We start from the raw sequence: 15,424 nt of genomic DNA on the forward strand, positions 1-15,424 counted from the left end.
CAGGCATGAATCGAAATAATCTAAATTCAACTAAATTATCCAAATCCAAATATTTTAACAAAGATTCAAATGATTTATTATAATTTGAGAAGTGTTATAGTCAGAATTTTTTTTTAATAAAATTAAATTTATAAATCGACGTAATTTATATAATATATTTGTGAATGAATGATCCAAACAAAAAAGCATGAAAATAGTAAAAATGGGCTTTTCTTAACTAAAACCATGGGCCACTTTTCTCTCCCATTTATGTTTTTTATTTTACTCGGGATGGCAGGGGCGAGGGACGGCTCTCTCCCATTGCCCTTATCCCTTTTTTTATCGCCAGAACAGCAATAAGCACACACCTCTTCTGCACCTCTATTCTTCTCTTCCTGCCACTTTCTTCCATTGATGCAGGAATGCTCTCTCTCTCCCTCTCTCTCTCTCTCTCACTCCCGCTCATTGAGCTATTTTTTCTTTTGCAATAATAATCTTGGGAGTTGAATAGAAAATCAGCAGCAGCAGCAGCAGCAGCAACAACGACAACAACAGGAGTAGGATGTCGTGTTTGCTGCCACAGTTCAAGTGCCATCCCGATACGTTCTCCATCCAATTCAGAACTCACCAGCACAGTGTTAGTACCACCCATTCACACCCACAAAACGGTAACTCTCTCTCTCTCTCTCTCTCTCCGTTTTTGTTGCTATCACCTCAGTCCTTTTCTCTTTCCCAACAAGACCTTTAATGTGAATGGTCTGTTTTATGTTGTTGTTTTGGTTTCTGAGTTTTGAATGAAAATCTCATTTTTTTTTCCCACTTCTGCATTTCTCACAGTATTAGTGTAGATTAAAATTTGTACGGATGGGTAACACAACAAATTGTTAGTTTGGTAGCTCAACTGATTCTGCTGCTTTCTTGCCTGAGTCGATGTTTATGTTTCTGGGCATTTCATATCGGGGTTTTTCACCACAAAGTCAAGAGTAGACTGCCAACTGATTTGGGCCTCTAGATGTCTATATTTTGGTTACGTGGCATTAGATACTCATTGGTAAATCTTCTGGTAACGCCTGAAGTCTGAATAATTCACATATACATTAAAGTCAAATCATGCACCCTAGGGCATTTTCGAATGTGTATTGTTTTCTCATGCATGAGAAAGAAAGAAAAAACATACATTTTCCCCTTTCAATATTCTATTCAAAGCAAAGTATTGCTAGAATGACTTGGTCCTCAGGAAAGACATAATTTACTTTTGTGGACATAGTTACTCATTCAGAAACCTTGTGAGAATGCATGAATAAGGGTTCTATGTTAAGCTTTTTAAATAAAACCAAATGTTTTACAAGTTCGATTCCATTTGAGCACAACGTTTTGGAGCATTATTCTGAAAGAGTCATATCATGCATTTAGTGATCCAGTTTTTTTACTCTTTTTTTTTGTCTCAGTTTTAAGAGTGAAAAGAGAAAGGAAAACCTTTATTGTTAGAGTCCGCTTCTGGACTCAAATTGTGACATCTCTTGATGGAGCCAAAAAGGGATTCAGAACAGTCGTTTGCTTTTCTTTCCCTATGTTTTGTCTACAAGTTCCTGATTTAGATCTTACACCCTTAGTCCTTTTTAATATTGTTTTCCACCAGAGCTTTTTTCTCTTTAATTTTTTCCCCAATAAAACCTTTTGTGGTAGTCTGTCTAAATGTATTATTAATTCATTAATTAGGACATAGTAAGTTGTACAAACCAATACTTAAGTACTGTTACAAAGCTATTATTGTGCTATATTTATGAACATATGGTTGAGATGTTTAAAAATGCTAGATTCTCATAATTCCTTATACAAAATGTTTAAAAATAATAGATTCTCATAATTCCTTATAAACATATTTATACTAGATTCTAGATGTTTAAAAATACTAGATTCTCATAAACTATATTTATAAACATATAGTTGATTTTGTCACCCTTGTACTGATGTTAGTGAGTATCCAGCAAAATGGCATTTGGACTTCACGGTTGCTTAGAATATAACCTTAATATGTATCGTTTTGGCAACTATGCTCTCACTTTGGATGAGTGCCTATATATGCCAACGATCTTATTTGTCATTACACTCTAATGATCTTTATCAATGATTGAAAAACAAGGCACATTCGAAGAACTAGTCATTGAAAATATCATGTCTTGCTATGTACTCTCTGATTGGATTATGCTTGTAATTATGAAGGGCTCTATCTCAGGCAATAGGCTGTCAGGAAAATTACTTCTCGAGCTCATTTGCAATCCAATATTTAGCTTGATAGGCAATGTGCTGTTAAATAGTTAGGTATATTCCTGTCTCTTTACCCATTGGTTTTGTCCAAGTGGTTTATTTGGGTTTAAATATTAATTATACGCTGGACATTGATTGATGTTCAAAATCAGTGACCACTCTATACGTTCTCATACATATTAAATTGAGATCTACCCTTCCGTCTCATGTAAGCTTTCTGTTAGATGATCTCTGAGGTACTTCAACATGGTTTACTGAGTTGCATTCAAATGTAATTTTTCGTCTTCATTGTGCACATTTATTAGCTTACATGCAGAGTTTTATTGGTTTGCAGAGTTTTGTTGTTTTTAGATGACATGTAGATTCAGTAAATCTTATTGGCTTTATTTTGGTCATGATCAATGGGTGATTTTTTTCATAAGTATGATCAATGGGTGAAATGTGCAGAAAAGAGTAGAGATCGTATTGATATCCGAGCACAATGCATTTTATCCACTACATCATTTTCAACATCAATAGGAAGTACTGCAGTGCTTAATATGGGGAAGCTGAGATTACCTTCTTTAGAAACCGATTCTGACCCGTTCACTGCAAACAAACCGTGGACATACATGGGGGCAGTTGGTCCACCCACAGAGGTCAGAAATGTTCTATTTGCTGTATAATGTTATTCAAGAGTAAGATTTATGGGCTAAGTTGAAACTTTCTTGATTGCATATTGAATGTAACGTATCTCTAATTAATTGATTTTTATTAGGGGATAAACTTGCACAAGTTACCTCATATTTCTGAATGCATCCATGCATACATTGTAGCTTATTTTATTTGTTTTCTTAAGTAGTGCATTGGGTCTTCGTGTAATTAAGTTGAGCATCACACTGTCATCCCGTATTAGTATGAACCAATACTCCACTATCTATCGGATTATTTTATCTTTTTTAGAAACGGACAGTTCCCATTGCGGTTATATTGGTTGAATTTTCAATCGATGTACAAATGGCAACTGTTATAAATTTTATTAATTCATATGCTGGTTAGATGTCATTCCATTTTGATATAATTTTTGGCATTTCATTAACTAGCATCCCTGTCTAGTTAATCGTATTTTAATTTTTAATTTTTTTTACATAATGTGCTTGCCTATTTGTACAAACTATGCATTCATGACTGCATATATTTTGTTGCTTGGCATGACTTCTTTGATGGGTTGGATATTTCTTACGTTACAAATCTAATTAGCTTTGCTGGTTATCAGCAGGCAAAATTTGAAGCAACATTAGCAACAGAGACGCTTATTACGAGTGAAGAGGCCGTGATAGCTGCTGCTGCTGCTGCTGAAGCTGTTACTCTTGCAAAAGCAGCTGTCAAGTTTGCAAAGGATGCAGCCATGCTGGTTAACAATAACATCTCTGAAAAAGCAGATACTAGGTCATCAGTTTCTTTCGAAGCTGATGTTTTACATTTCAACTGGGTTCAACCTGTGAAAACTGATCGAGCTGCTATAGTAGGAGATCCCAGGGGACCTGAACCTGGACTGTTGAAAAACCATTCAATGCAACATGCCACAAAAGAGTCTGATGACTTGGAGCCAACAGATGAGGAACTTGACCTTGTGCAAGAACAACTTTCCAAGATTTCAGCTGTAAGATCGAGGCGCCAAACAGAACGAAAGGCCAAAAGAGCCAAAGCTGCAGAGAAGGCTGCTGCTAATGTTGTGTCTGTGAAGCCTGGTTCTACCAGCCGGAAAAAGCGTGTTTCTTTACAAGATATAGACTACTCTGATCCATTGCGTTACTTGAGAGCAACTACCAGCACATCTAGGCTTCTTACTGTAACTGAAGAACTGGAGTTGTCTGAAGGAATACAGGTGTGTTTTACTCCTGAGAGGTTTGGGTTTACTTTGTTGCTTAGCACGTTTAGTTTACACTTGTTTAGTTAATATTTATTCAATCCAAAAGAATGCAGCCTTAAACTTTTAGTCAATATAGCGTTGGCAATATTGATTAACAAAGAAGTAAACCAACAAGCACATTAATTGAGTTTCCATTTCATCTTGGTTTGATAAATCTAAAAGCAACCAAGGGGAAATCTTTATTTGGATGATTGACCTGAATTTCAGATATTATTTCTGGCTCCATTTTTTTTTAATGATTTTCTTTTGATGGCTCTGCCACAACAATATAATTCAGGACCTATTGAAACTGGAAAAGCTCCATGAGGAGCTAGCCGAGCGATGTGGCAGTCAGCCTGCCTTTGCACAATGGGCTGCAGCTGCTGGAGTTGATCAGAAAACCCTGAGGAAGCGCTTAAACTATGGTACTCTTTGCAAAGACAAAATGATTAAAAGTAACATACGGCTTGTTATATCAATTGCAAAGAATTATCAGGGGGCTGGGATGAATCTTGAAGATCTTGTTCAGGTATTAATAGTTCTATTGTGTGCAGTCAAATGAATTCCTTGGGTGCAAACAATATCTAGGGGCTATTGGAATGGGGGAATTTCCCCTTGAATTACTTGAGGTGCACTTGATGGAAACTTCTTGCCCAGGGCTTGTGCACCCCCAGGATTACGGGATTAGTCAGGACATTGTTCCAGACACCCAGTGCCAATAAAAAGAAAAGAATTGGTTTTTTAATCAAATGTAAATTCCCAATGAAGAACAATATATGAATGTTTCGTACAATCCTGCAGCTTGATGCTTCTATTAGTGAACTCTTGGTCATTGACTTGCAGGAAGGATGCCGAGGTCTTGTAAGAGGTGCAGAGAAGTTTGATGCTTCAAAGGGTTTTAAGTTCTCAACCTATGCTCACTGGTGGATTAAACAGGCAGTTCGGAAGTCTCTTTCTGATCAGTCCAGGACAATTCGCTTACCTGTGAGTTTCCCTTCTGTATTCAATTTGTTTCCCTTATGTGCGTGAAAACCATTTACGATTTTTCAAGTGTAAGAACAGTAAATCATTAAAGAAACAATTAAATGCCTGTTTTTCTTACCTGCACAAACAAATACTGTTATTTGTAGAGTGCATAATTTTTACACTCTTTATTTCTTTTTAAATATTTTGGGTAAACAGTTTCACATGGTGGAGGCAACTTACAGAGTGAAGGAAGCTAGAAAACAATTGTATAGTGAAAATGGAAGACAACCCGATGATGTAGAAATTGCAGAGGCAACAGGGCTGTCAATGAAGAGGCTTACAGCTGTATTACTGACTCCAAAAGCTCCTAGATCTCTGGAGCAGAAGATTGGCATCAACCAGAATCTTAAACCTTCGGTCGGTCATATTCCTCTACCACTTCACTCTTGGGGCTGCCATTTTTGTTCAAAATTTTGTTACTTTAATGCACTACAGAGTTCCTGTTGCAAAACTGCTGCTTAGAGTATTTATTTTGCTGATGCGTTCACGTGCCTTTTCCCTCAGGAAGTAATTGCTGATCCCGATGCAGAAACTGCAGAAGAGCTTCTGATGAAGCAATTCATGAAGCAGGACTTGGAGAACGTATTAGACAGTCTCAATCCAAGGGAGAGGCAAGTCATCAGATGGAGATTTGGAATGGAGGATGGAAGGATGAAGACATTGCAAGAGATAGGAGAGTCCATGGGTGTTAGTAGAGAGAGAATCAGGCAAATTGAGTCGTGTGCATTTCGTAAATTGAAGAACAAAAAGAGAACCAAACATTTGCAGCAGTATTTGCTTCCATAAGCCCCCATCGGATATAGGAATTAGGTTGTCGAAGAACGGAGATAATTTAGTTAAGAGGTCCGAAACGGCTTTCCTGCTTTATGTCTGTTTATAACTTATTTTTTCATCTTGCAGGACAGTAATGTAACTTATTTCAGAAAACTGGAGAAAGGTTATGTATAGACAAGCATTTGCAATTAAAGCATTTTCCTCATAATTTGATGTGCCAAATGCAAGGTAGTTAGTTGCAGTTTATAGGTCTGTACAGAAATGTACCGAAACCGATCAGAGCGACCCAAATCAATCGAGTCCGACCAAAATTTTTGAAGGGTTGGCGGCTGAGAACAATCTCTCAAATACACGTTAAGATGTTGAGCCATTTTCCTTTTCTTTGCAGGTTCTTCTCTATTAAAATTGCCATGTTGCACTAAGTTACTTATGAATGCATGCGTGCGGTCCGGGAATACTTTGGGGGTGAACACCCATGTGAACAAATAGGGTCAATAGTTCAGCATTTAGGCTGTAACATTTAGCACCATTTAAAAAAATGAATGGGTTGGATTGGTTCTCGATTATAGTAGGTCAATTCTCCAACCACGGATACAAGGAAAAATTATTGAAAAAATATTGTTTACCGCCGTAGTTTCTCAAAGACTTCCGCTTCCACCACATGGCCTCCATTTTAAGTCCATATTGTAGTTTTTGTTACAACATTCTTTCTTGAACCAAATTGTAGCTCATTGGGGGCCTTATTTTGCATATGGTTGAGAGAATTAATGAGTTTCTAACTTTCTTGACATTTTGTTGGATTACTGCTAAGGTATTTTTAAGTGGAGTGTCACACAAGTAATGTCTCCAAATCTTTAGAGCAAAAACCACAATAGCTAATTCCAGGTCATGAGTAGGATAATTCTGCTCATGTCCTTCAATTGACATGAAGCATAGGCAAACTACTCATCCTTTCTTGCATCAGCACACATCCGAGTTTTGCTTTGGATGCATCACTATACACCACATAAGACGTAAGAGGCTTTGGCAGTGTAAGTATCAGTGTTGTTGTAAGTCTTTTCTTTAACTCGAAGAAAGTAACCTCGAACTTATCACTCCAAACGAACTTCACATTTTTCTCAATTTGGGCGGTAAGTGGTCCGGACAGTCTGGAAAATCCCTCCACGAACCTCCTGTAATAACCAGCCAATCTCAAGAAACTATGAATGTCATGCACACTAGTCGGCCTATGCCAGTTCATCACTGCTTCAATCTTACTAGGGTCGACCACTACTCCACCATTGAAAATAACATGACCCAAGAACTTCACTTCATGAAGCCAGAACTTGCACTTAGCTTGGCATACAACTCTTGATCTCTAAGCATGGTTAGAGCCATACTTAGGTGACTTCTATGCTCCTCTTTGCTCTTCGAATAAATTAGGATGCCATCAATGAATATGAAAACAAAACTATCCAGAGAAGGTCTGGATATTCTATTTACATATCCATGAATGTTGCTGGAGCATTGCCAAAGGGCATCACCAAACACTCGTAGTGGTCGTGTACCTTGACCTAAAGGCAGTTTCTAGCACATCCTGCTCTTTGACCTTAAGCTGGTGATATCCAGATCGCAGATCAATATTAAAAAATATCGATGCTTCTTGCGGTTGATCAAGTAGGTCATTAATTCAAGGCAACATATACTTATTCTTTATCATCGGGTTCAACTCCCTGTAGTGAATGCAGCTTGACCTCCTCCAACTCCATAGGAGGCATACTATACGGTGCCTTGTGCGTTGGAGCCATTGCAAGTTCTAGTTCAATTCCAAACTCAATCTCTATGTCTGGTGGCAATCCTGGTAATTCGTTAGCAAAAACTTTGCTTCCGATTGACTTCTCTACAATCATCGCCATTTATGCTGAAGCACCGTCCTCGATTGTAAAGTCGAAATTACTAGAGGGTGGGCCTTAATTGACGTTGCAGCGTAACTAACCCTATCTTCATTTAGGGGTTCAAATACAACTTCCCTCTTCCTACAGTCTATCGTGGCATAGTTCTTGAACAACCAATCTATCCCCAAAATCAAACCGAACACCATTAGACTGAACACTATCAAATCGGCCTCCAATGCTCTACCCTCTATCTCTACAAGACAATCCTTACTACACAGGTAGGGGCTGCTGTATTCCCGTTAGGAATTGTTACTACTACTTATGGGGGTAACAACTCGGTTTGCAAGCTACATATCCGTGCAAACACAGTAGACATGAAAGAACGCGACGCGCCCGAATCGAATAGTGCACAAGCTCTGAACCTTAATAGATTGATGTTTCCTAATATTGGCAAAAATAACACTACTACTAATAGCAATTTTGCCAATGCTATATAGCTTAACGACACAGGGGTCTTAGAGAAATACCTGTAGTGACACCAGCTTTTTTTGTTCTGGAGCGTTAGCATCAACATCTCTTGTCATAACTACGTACACTTGTGCTAGAATGTGGGGCCTCTGCTTTGGCTTATTTTTAGCATTTGAAGCAGCTCCACCGAATTGAGATATGTTGGGACACTCCTTGATCATGTGCTCGGGTTGTCCGCACTTGAAGCAGACTCTATAACCAAAAAGACATTCTCCAGGGTGAAACTTGCCACACTTTGCACATTGAGGGTTGGAGGGCGGCATCTAGCTTCCAATCACAACACCCTTACCCTTGATTGGCCCAGTAAATGGCTTCTTCCTATTTGCACTTCCACTGGTAGCGTACGGTAAAGCTCTCTTTCATTCATAATTGATCTGAATGGTCATAATTCTTTGTTCTGCCATAGGAATGGTGACGACATTTACCAACTCCTAGTAATTATTGATTTAGAGACACAACACTTGGTTGCGAATTCTCGGCTGTAGTCCTCCTTGGAATATATGGGCATTCTCTCAGTTGAAATTAGGTGGGATGCGAACCTCTCCAATTCAATGAACTTGGCATCATAGTCATGCTACCTTGTACCAGAGACGCGAAGTCCAGTGCCTTCTGTTGCTTCACTGATTTGGGAGAGAATCTGTTGTGGAATTCTTCCCAAAATCTTACCCAGGTTAAGGCAACCAGGTTTCCAAAATCCCTTGCCAGAAGCTCCCTTATTGTATCCCACCATATGACGGCTTCTCCTTGTAGTAGATACCAGGTGTACATCACCTTTTGATCTTCAGTGCATCCACAGATCTTGAAGGTCTGATCGAGATCTATCATCCATTTATCTACCCTCATGGGCCCTTCGTTACCCAAAAATTTTGGGTAATGGTACACTAGGAACTTCTCATAGGTACATCCCCTAACTTCTTGCATGTGCTCGCGCATTGGCTACTGTTGCTTTTGTTTTTTGAGTACGTCCCCAATTCTCGTAGGTAATGCTTTTGTTGCTGCCGTGTACTAGAGACACGAACTCCAGTGCCTTCTATTGCTTCACTGACTTGGAAAATAACCTATTGTGGAGTTCTTCCCGAAATCTTCCCCAGGTTAAGTGTGGCGCCCCCAGCCCCTGCTTGGGATTGGACGGTGACTGAGACGTCGGGACATGTAATACAAGACTATAGACCCCTCGTACATGACAGATAATATGCTATGCACCTAATTACACTAGCAGTATGCAATAGCGTAGTAGCGGAAAGTTAATAAAAATCGGATAAACTAAGCAATGCGATAAGCAATTGCAAAGCACATGAAACCATACTACTATTATAACCCCAAACATTGTCTAAACGTAAACAGGAGCCATAAAGGCGCAATATCCCAAAAGCATAAATCATAGTTTAAAATTTTCAAAATACGAGATTTCCTAAAAAACAACATAAATCCACAAAAGTTGGCTATAAGTACTGTTGCCTTTTTTTTTTTTTTTTCAAAATACTTAAACTCCCGTACTCTTCATAACCATTGTCCCATTGGGAGATAGACACCAAAAGACCTCATGGTCCATATTCCACCAAAACTTCAAATTCTTAAAGGGTTGATAGATCGTAGCATCGATCTCGGTCTCACTAATACTATGTAAGATTTCCCTGAGAAGCTTAGCCATTTGGATTAATGCATTAGCAGTGTAGTCTTGACGAGCATGAACATTGTACTCGTCCTCTAACAGAGAACCATCCGGGTTCATGTTTCCTGGGTATCTGAGGTACCTGTTACAACTTCTACCATTTCGGTTGGGGAATGGTAGTGGAAACTACTACAATGAGATTTCAAGAAATATTAGCAAGTAATTACACAACATACCACAGTTAACACAAGCATATAAAAGGTATATCATGAAATGCGTGCACGGACATGTACTTGACTTATGCCTTTGACCAGAACTTGACTTATGCACTTGACCATTATCAAAAGACTTATAACAAAGACTTGAGCTTTTCATAAAAACTTCATAACTTTTTCTTATTCACGTGAACTTAATCAGAACTTGTCTTATCAAAACATATTACAATCTTTGCATCGAGTGATTCTTAGCACTTATGCTCATATTCTTATTTAGAGAGTGGATACAACACGGTTCTCCTTAGCACCATGTGTTCCTGCTAGTTACCACACCATCATTGGTCTGTGCACCGTGATGAATATGTCATAAACAGAGATTCATATTAACTTGACTTTACTTCGTCGGGTAGGGTTGTAATCAAGCCGAGCCGGGTTGGTCTTTGGTTTGCCGAGCTCGGCTCGACTCAAAATACTTGAGCTCGAGATTTTTTTTTTTTTTTTTTTATTCTTTGTTCAAGCTTGACTCGATAAGCTTAACTCTCAACTCGAGCTCGTTCCACAAACGAGTTCGAGTTGAGCCGAGCTCGAGCTTGATTGTTTATTTTTTTATTTTTTGAATAAGATTTAATAATTAATAAATTAAATAAATAAAAAATAAAAGATCTAATATTGAATTTATACAACTAGCAAGTAGAATCTCTATTGAATTATAAAATTTTAAAAAAACTATAAATAATTGATATCTACTTATATTATTAATATATACATTTAATATGATAGCATAAATCTATTTCATTTATGGTTCCCACATACTAGTATATGAAATTATTAAATTTTATTCACTAATTATTATACAAATTATAAAATATACCTATGAAGTATATTCACTATATAGACATAAGTAATTTGATTACATATTATATATTTAATTATAAAAGTTGTATGCTTATATTATTAGCTAATACATATATATATATATATATATATATATGTATGTATACATAGGTATATGTATATATTTATCAATATATGAATGAGTTTTAATCGAGTCGAGCTAACGAGTCGACTCGAGCATAAATGAGTGGGCCTTAACGAGACTTAGCCGAGTCGAGTCGAGTTTTATCGGATATGTGTCATTTACAAATCGAGCGGGTATCTGCTTTCACGAACAAGCTTTTTTTTTTACGAGTCGAGTTTGATTCGAGTTTAACCGAGCGAGTACCGAGCAGGTTATCGAATAGACTGGTTCATTTATAGCCTTATCATCGGGGTACATGCCTTATGCGCCCACTAGTGTTAGACACTTCCTTGCTCCAGTATCCTTTGAAAATAATCCATTCGAGGTTCGTCAACGGTACTTTGTCGACCCAGGAGTTACCACTCCATTCTTAGGTTGCGTTTGGTTGCAAGACTTAGCTGAGTTCAGTCTAATTTTAAGTTGAGTCTAACATTCAAACACCAACTCTCAAATTTCTAAACTCATCTCAACTCAAAAACTCATTACACATGGGACCCACAAGCTTTTTCAACTTAACACATCTTTATACATGGGGCCCACAACCTTTTTCAATTTTTCATAAAAAGTACTAAACTCATCTTAACATGCAAACACACTTTAAACTCAATTTAGATGGGCTCCACATAACTCTCTCCACTACTCAACTCACTACTATTTATAAATAACTGAACTCAATTCAACATTCAAACCTAGCCTTAAACACTCTAGAGTGGATAGAGGAGTTCCACTAGAACATTCCCCCACCCTAGCATTTGGGGTCGTGATAAAACTTTTAAACCATTTTCTTCGAAAACACTTCATTTGAAAACATTTTCTTTGAGAACACTTTTCCCCAAATGCATGTGACATGAGACTTATAACATGCATACTTACACTTGACATATGACATGTGAAATGCTGTGCATGAGATAACCAAACATAACAAATTCATTTCATAGCATGATAACATAAACCATATGAGATATCAAAACATATACATGAAACCATGAAAACTTGTTTAGCCGAAACTCATGGGTACAAAAACATGAAGATTCATCTCATAAAAATGTTCCAATCCTCATGCATATCTCATAGAAATCAAAACATAGTAAACTAAGACATGAAATCATAGATTTTTGACTAAGTCTAAAACTTCCAAAGCATGTTCAAACCGAAACATCATGTTGCCTAAACCATCAACCTCAATCAAGTGAAAACCGAAACTCATAGACATATTTCATGGCAATTTCATCACCAATCCGAAACATACAATTCCTTCCTTAGAGTTACTCAAGATCATATTAACATATTCAAACAAACAACCGAGAGATAACAAACAAAGCAATCAAAACCATGGAAGGATTTACACCATCATATACGAATATTAACCAAGAGTAAGTTGAGTGTATACTTACAAAATCTACGTAAGGAATACTAGCAAGCTGTAAATCCGAACATACTATATTAGAAAGAGCATCTAAAACCCTACCTCATGTTCTTGAGTGTTTGTGGATCTCTATGTCATCACTTGGTCTTAAACCATTCAGCTTCTAGGGTTTTTAGGTTAAAACCCCTTCATTTCACTCATAAAATAAAACAAAACCTCAAGTAAGCAAGATACATGTGGTGGTCGAAACATGGAGGATGAACTCCCCCTTCACTAATCGGCCTCAAGGGTTTTTCCTCGAAAACCCTAAGTTATTTCCAAGAAAATGGTAGAAAGTGTGTGTTTTATCTTTCTCAAAGTCCAATGAGATTTGAATCTCATTTTCGGATTGAGAATGACTTGTGCGTGTGCAAGACTCAGAGGAAGCCAATTCTTACCTTGCTAATCCTTGGTAGTGCGAAATCCCTTCTCTTGCAAGGATCCTCCTTGTTTGGTTGGAAAGAAAATACAAGAAAATGAGAGAACTTTCAAATGAACAAGGGAGAATTGTGTGGAGAGAGTGAGAGCTCATGCAAATCTGAAAAAATGGCAAGGGAAAAGCCCCCTTGGCGTGAACCCTTCTCTTTTTATATGAGACCCTTCACTTCCCTCCTTAGTTGTATCCAAAGTCCTTGCCTGGATGACAAGTGGCAAGGTTTCTTCTTTCCCTTTTCCCTATTGCTGAAATGCCTCTTGGAGTTCCCCACTTGGATTGCATTGGGAAAAGACAATTTGGAAGGTGGCGTGTAGGACTCCTCCTCCTTGGCCGAAATTCCTTCTCTCCCCCTTATGCCATTCCTTTCCTTAAACAAGTAAATATCTCTTCAAGGGTAGCTTGGTAAAATCATACATGCCTTTTCCTATTCCCAACAAGTAACTCTTGGCATGGAAGACAAGTGGCATTGGACATGTGCCATAGCGCTAGCCATCCTTGCCATTTTCCTTTCCCAAGATGTTGCTTCATCTTCAAAATACTCCTTCCCTAGGTGACCTTTCATATACTATTGGTCTAAAATTCACTAAGTGACAAGTGGCAAGTGAATGGAATGCTTGGGAGTGTGCTAGCCGAAACCCTAAGGGCAAACTTGTCCTTGATACAAAAGTCTCTTCACAAAATCTTCTAGAAACTTGGTGCTTGCTTGACCCATGGCAAAAAGTTAGCTAAATTCGAAATCCCAAATGCCTCCCTTCAGTTTCCTATGCAAAACTTCTAGAAAACTCCATTTCACTTCCCTAGGCTTCCATTTCCAAGAAACCTACCTTGGAACTCAAATTCTCGACAAAAACAATGGGCCAGGCATGTAAGCCCATCTTGGTGCCTTCCTACACCTCTCTTTCCCCCTTAATCCACTATCAAGACTAGGTTCAAGGTGTAACATTCTCATGACACATGGCACTAGTAACTTAGAATTGGATCATGGGCTTAAACCATTGGACCTAAGTTTCTAAATAGGGCTGAAATTCCAAAGTAAACTAGGGCCACTCTCCTCTTGGGCTCAAGTTACTACATCAAAGGTTCTAAGGACTTCCAAAGTAACTAAGGCTCCTAAAATGCCATGGCAACCTAGAACGAATTCTAAGGGCCAAGTGTGATGCCCCCAATCCCCCCGCTTGGGATGGAACAAAGACTTAGAGCTTTGGGACATGCAACACAAGGTTACATACCCCTGTTTATGACAGTTAATATGCAATGTATCCTATTAAGCAACTAGCAGTATGCAATAATCGTAGAGGAAATAAAAGGTTAAGGTGAAAAATATGCCAGAATAACTAAAACATCCCAACTTCTTTAGATAATCATCATGTTCCAAATACTAAAGTAGTATAGACTTATATACAAAGTTATAACATCCTCTTAATGCGATCTAAAGCATAAAGGACTTGGGCTAAGAACATCAAAATTAAGTCCAACTTCCTCTCCAGATTCGACTCCTCCTCAATCATGTGAATCCAGTGCTCCATCTCGTTCTAGTTGATTCCTGACACAACTTCTATCATTGCGAGTGGAATGATAGTGGTCCCATAAAATGGTGAGATTCACTCGAATCCTCAGTAAGTTAAACAGCTAACTAACACAAAGATAAACCAATTATGAAAAATGATAAATATGCAATGCATGAGATGCTGAAAATCAGAATACATGTCTCCCATCCAGATTCCTCAACATTTTTTTAAAAATATGGAGACACGGGTTTTTACTCAGTAAGTAATTTCGTTATCATTTTTTAAAAGACATAACTTCTTCATAAAAATTTCATCATAGACTTACATCATTATTTTAATTAATAACATAATGTGTGGTAATGTCATAGTTCCCCGTATGCACTGTGAGTACCTACCGGTGACCGTAGTATAACTTACGTTGAAACTACGTTGTCTATAGACTCATTCTCAATGCATTGGTAAATAACATAACATCATAAAAATCATTACATGAACACCCACCGCTGTCAGGTGTCATAACATGTTGACTTAGCTCCAGTGTTCTTTAAAGAGAACCCATTCGAAGCCTGTTGACTGTTCTTCGTCAACGCAGGGGTTACCACTCCATTATTAAACACTCCAGAGTGGACAGAGGAGTTCCACCCGAATAATTCCCCATCCTGGCCTTTAGGGTCATGACAAAATGATTTTTATGCTATATTTTAAAAAAAATATTTTTCATGACATGTGCATATGTAGTAAATTTTATACAAAAAAAAATGACATTTATAAATGTAATATGAAAAATGGTGAAGATGCCATATGTCATGTAAGTATGCACTCGATGTGTCATATAACATGATAATTTATGCTTAAAATGATAATTGAAGAATAAATGAAGCATTTATCAA

The 15,424-nt window shown here is 37.8% G+C and overlaps 1 protein-coding gene across 2 annotated transcripts; it reads left to right on the top strand.

Moving 5' to 3' along the window:
* Positions 1–268: 268 nt before the first annotated feature.
* LOC121246643 (RNA polymerase sigma factor sigB) lies at positions 269–6,146 on the top strand. Of its 2 annotated transcripts, XM_041144865.1 has the most exons (8): positions 269–647; positions 2,203–2,301; positions 2,695–2,885; positions 3,503–4,114; positions 4,437–4,667; positions 4,982–5,122; positions 5,321–5,521; positions 5,669–6,146. In XM_041144865.1, the coding sequence occupies exons 3-8, from the start codon at positions 2,787–2,789 to the stop codon at positions 5,948–5,950; spliced, it is 1,566 nt and encodes a 521-aa protein (XP_041000799.1). In that variant the 5' UTR covers positions 269–647; positions 2,203–2,301; positions 2,695–2,786; the 3' UTR covers positions 5,951–6,146. The 2 variants fall into 2 exon arrangements, with proteins under 2 accessions (XP_041000799.1, XP_041000797.1); XM_041144863.1 differs by lacking the exon at positions 2,203–2,301.
* Positions 6,147–15,424: the final 9,278 nt, after the last annotated feature.

This window comes from Juglans microcarpa x Juglans regia, chromosome 1S (genome assembly GCF_004785595.1).
Source record: "Juglans microcarpa x Juglans regia isolate MS1-56 chromosome 1S, Jm3101_v1.0, whole genome shotgun sequence".
NCBI lineage: Eukaryota > Viridiplantae > Streptophyta > Magnoliopsida > Fagales > Juglandaceae > Juglans > Juglans microcarpa x Juglans regia.